At 38.2% G+C, this 3285-nt stretch overlaps 1 protein-coding gene across 1 annotated transcript in view; it reads right to left on the bottom strand.

Moving 5' to 3' along the window:
• Window positions 1–1580: 1580 nt before the first annotated feature.
• The window catches only part of LOC117107502, a 3377-nt gene continuing 1672 nt past the window's right edge, over window positions 1581–3285 (bottom strand). Inside the window, exon 2 of the mRNA XM_033249198.1 lies at window positions 1581–3244. Within this exon, the coding sequence (XP_033105089.1) occupies window positions 1581–3244 (1664 nt within the window). The remainder of the gene's footprint in view (window positions 3245–3285) is intronic.

Raw genomic sequence — 3285 nt, forward strand, 5'->3', positions numbered from 1 at the left:
ACGAACATTCTAATTGTTTGAGACAAATAAATGAAATGAAATAACTAATTACAAAAACATGTTGAATAAAATAGAAAACATTGCTCCAAGTACTGAAATGATATTATCTACAATACGCCCTAGGTTGGACACAAAGGAAAATAACTTTAGGGTCTCGAAATTTAACCACGCAATAAAAGACATATGCAATACTAAACAATACACACTTATTGATAATGATATATGATATAACTTTCAAATTTCGGGGACAAATAAAATCGCAACTACTTACTAGAAGAGGACTACATCTTACAAACACAGGAAGCTACAATATAATATAAATTCAATCCACACCATACTCAAACAGAAAAAGCGCAGCAGCCAACGATTCCCATCAACTCAACATAATATCCAATCAATCACATAGACGTAGAACCTTACTCCCAACACCACGATCGTTTGTACCATGACCTACATACCCATCTCTACCAGCGTACCCATCAAGGCAATCGTACTGTTCATTAAGACCATTATACTCATCCGGACTAATAGCAAAACAAACGTACATTTCTCAGAATTGGTCATAAAAATATCAATACATTCTAAATGGAAACTATTTGGGGTGCCATCGTTGTGGAGAGAGAAACCATCTACAAGAAAACTGCAGATTTAATCGCCCAATCAAATGTTAAAATCCGGTAAGGAGGTCATAAGATGAGAAACTGTACTGAACATTGACAGTTTGGCCGACAAAATGGGGCCAAGTTAAAGTTAAAATTAACTGAATCCAATGTGGCTAACGAAAGCACTGCTATTATGGAAAATGATGTACATGGTAACATTTATGGTTATAATTTTGATGGGAGGATTAATGTTAATGATAGTGAATTTAATGATGACAATTATATAAATATGAACTATATTTATAAAAATGATGCTAATGATAATGATAACGATGATAAAAATAATAATTTAAATAATATGTATATATGGAAATGGCTATGATGATGTAAATGACAATGGTCATGATTATGATGAAGATGATGATAATGATGAAGAGGATGACGATGATGATGATGATTTTTAAAGTGACAATGTGGATGATGAAGAGGATAACGTGGATGTCGATAACTTTGCTAAGAATGATAGTGACGTTAATGATGACAATAACATAAATATGAAGAACTTTTATAAATATGATGCTAATATAAGAATAAGTCATGAGAAATGTGCCAAAAAATTGTCAAATCAAAAGGGATTAAAAATAGGCCACTTAAACATTAGAAGCATAAAAAACAAATTGGATGAATTACATTTCTTATTAATGAAAACAAAACTTGATATACTTTGCATCTCTGAAACCTGGTTAGATAATGATATACATGACAAACAAGTAAATATTGAGAGATATACTATTATTCGTAAGGACAGAAATTTTGAAAGACGGAAAAAACATAAACGGAGATGTGGTGGCGGGGTCTGTATCTTTATTAAGGAAGGAATACCATACATGGAGAGCCAAAACTTAAACAAATATAGAAATCTCGAAACCATCTGGATTGAATTATCAATCTGATGTGAACGATACATGCCATGCATGTTTAATCGGTATTTGCCCTTTCTAACAAACATAGTTTGGCCACTGGCCTCATCAGAACCTTAGAGCCCAACCTCACTTCTACTTGACGCACCATACCATCTTTCCCTGGGAAAACCTTTACGACCCTCCCTAATGGCCATTGGTCACGTGGTGCGTTATCATCCACGACTAAGACTAAGTCATTAACCTTTATGTTTCTGTTTGGTGTTGTCCACCTTTGTTTAGTTTGAAGTAGAGGAAGGTACTCCTTACGCCATCTCTTCCAGAATATAGAGGCAAGATATTGCGCCTGCCGCCATCGCCTTTTACCATAGTCCTTCTTATCAAAAACACCTGGTGGTAAGCTAGGACTCTGTTTCATTAGAATTAAGTGGTTTGGCGTAAGTGGTTCACAGTCTCTTGCATCAAGGCTAATTTCTGTTAATGGCCTTGCATTAAGTATTCCTTCCACCTCTGTCATTACGGTTGCTAGAACTTCGTCACAGACGACTTGTTCGCCAAGGAGGTTCTTCAGAATCTTGCGTGTCGACCTTATCAACCGCTCCCAAGCACCGCCCATGTGACTCGCTGTTGGAGGGTTAAAAACCCACTCGATCTCCCTTTCGTGGAGAAAGTTCTCTATTTTCCGCTGCTTTAGTATTTTAAGATTCTCTCTAAGTTCTCTATCCGCATCATGGAAGTTTGTACCATTATCGCTATATATTTTCTCGGGTTTGCCCCTTCTGGCGATAAACCTTCTCAGAGCATTTAGAAATGAATCTGTGTCCAACGAGTTAGCCAGTTCAATATGTACAGCTCTCAGTGTTAAACAGGTAAAAATGCAACCATAGCGCTTAACCTTGCTACGCCCTTGTTTCACATAAAGTGGACCGAAATAGTCAATGCCTACGTATGTAAATGGCGGTTTATCTGGAGTTACCCTCACAGCTGGCAGTTCTCCCATCATCTGTTGTACACGAGGGGTGTTTCTTCGTTTACATGCAAAACAGTTGCCAATCACCTTACGTACTGTAGCACCACCCTTAATTATCCAGTATCTCTCTCGCGAAGATGACCATGTCATGCCTGCACCTGAATGTCCAACTATCAAGTGATGATATTGGATCAGTAACTCGGTTACATGGTGATTACTTGGTAGAATAATGGGGTGTTTCAGGTCGGAGTCGATCGGAGCATTACATATTCGCCCTCCTACTCGCAAAATTCCATCGATTACGACTGGGTTTAGCTTCTGAATGGACTTGCCTCGATTTTTGCAGCACAGATCATCTCCAAATTCCTGATGCTGAACAAGCTTAATTATTTCCATTTCTGCCTGTTTTAGTTCCTTAAGTGACAGAGTGTGAGGCAATGTACCAGCGTCGGATCCCTTTCTCTTCTTAAGTAGATATTTCTTAAATTTCAGCAGCCAAGCCAGTCCCTTCAGTAACTTGGTCCAAGTTGAATACCTAAGTATTACATCCATCATTGTTGCTCGGCATGCTAAACTATGTACAGGTGGAGTTTTGAACTCAAGATCTTTGTTATCGATGCTCACTGGCATAATTGGCCACTCTGTATCTGCCTTCCACAAAAATTCAGGACCTCTAAGCCACCTGCAATCCTCAGTGATCTCGCAAGCATGAATTCCTCTTGATCCCTCATCTGCAGGGTTTGACTTTGTGTCTACGTATCGCCATTGCGAAGGATCCGATACAGCATGAATC

The sequence above is a fragment of the Anneissia japonica genome, unplaced genomic scaffold (genome assembly GCF_011630105.1).
Source record: "Anneissia japonica isolate Jap-2015-1 unplaced genomic scaffold, ASM1163010v1 scaffold1813_len188347_cov109, whole genome shotgun sequence".
Classification (NCBI taxonomy): Eukaryota; Metazoa; Echinodermata; class Crinoidea; order Comatulida; family Comatulidae; genus Anneissia; species Anneissia japonica.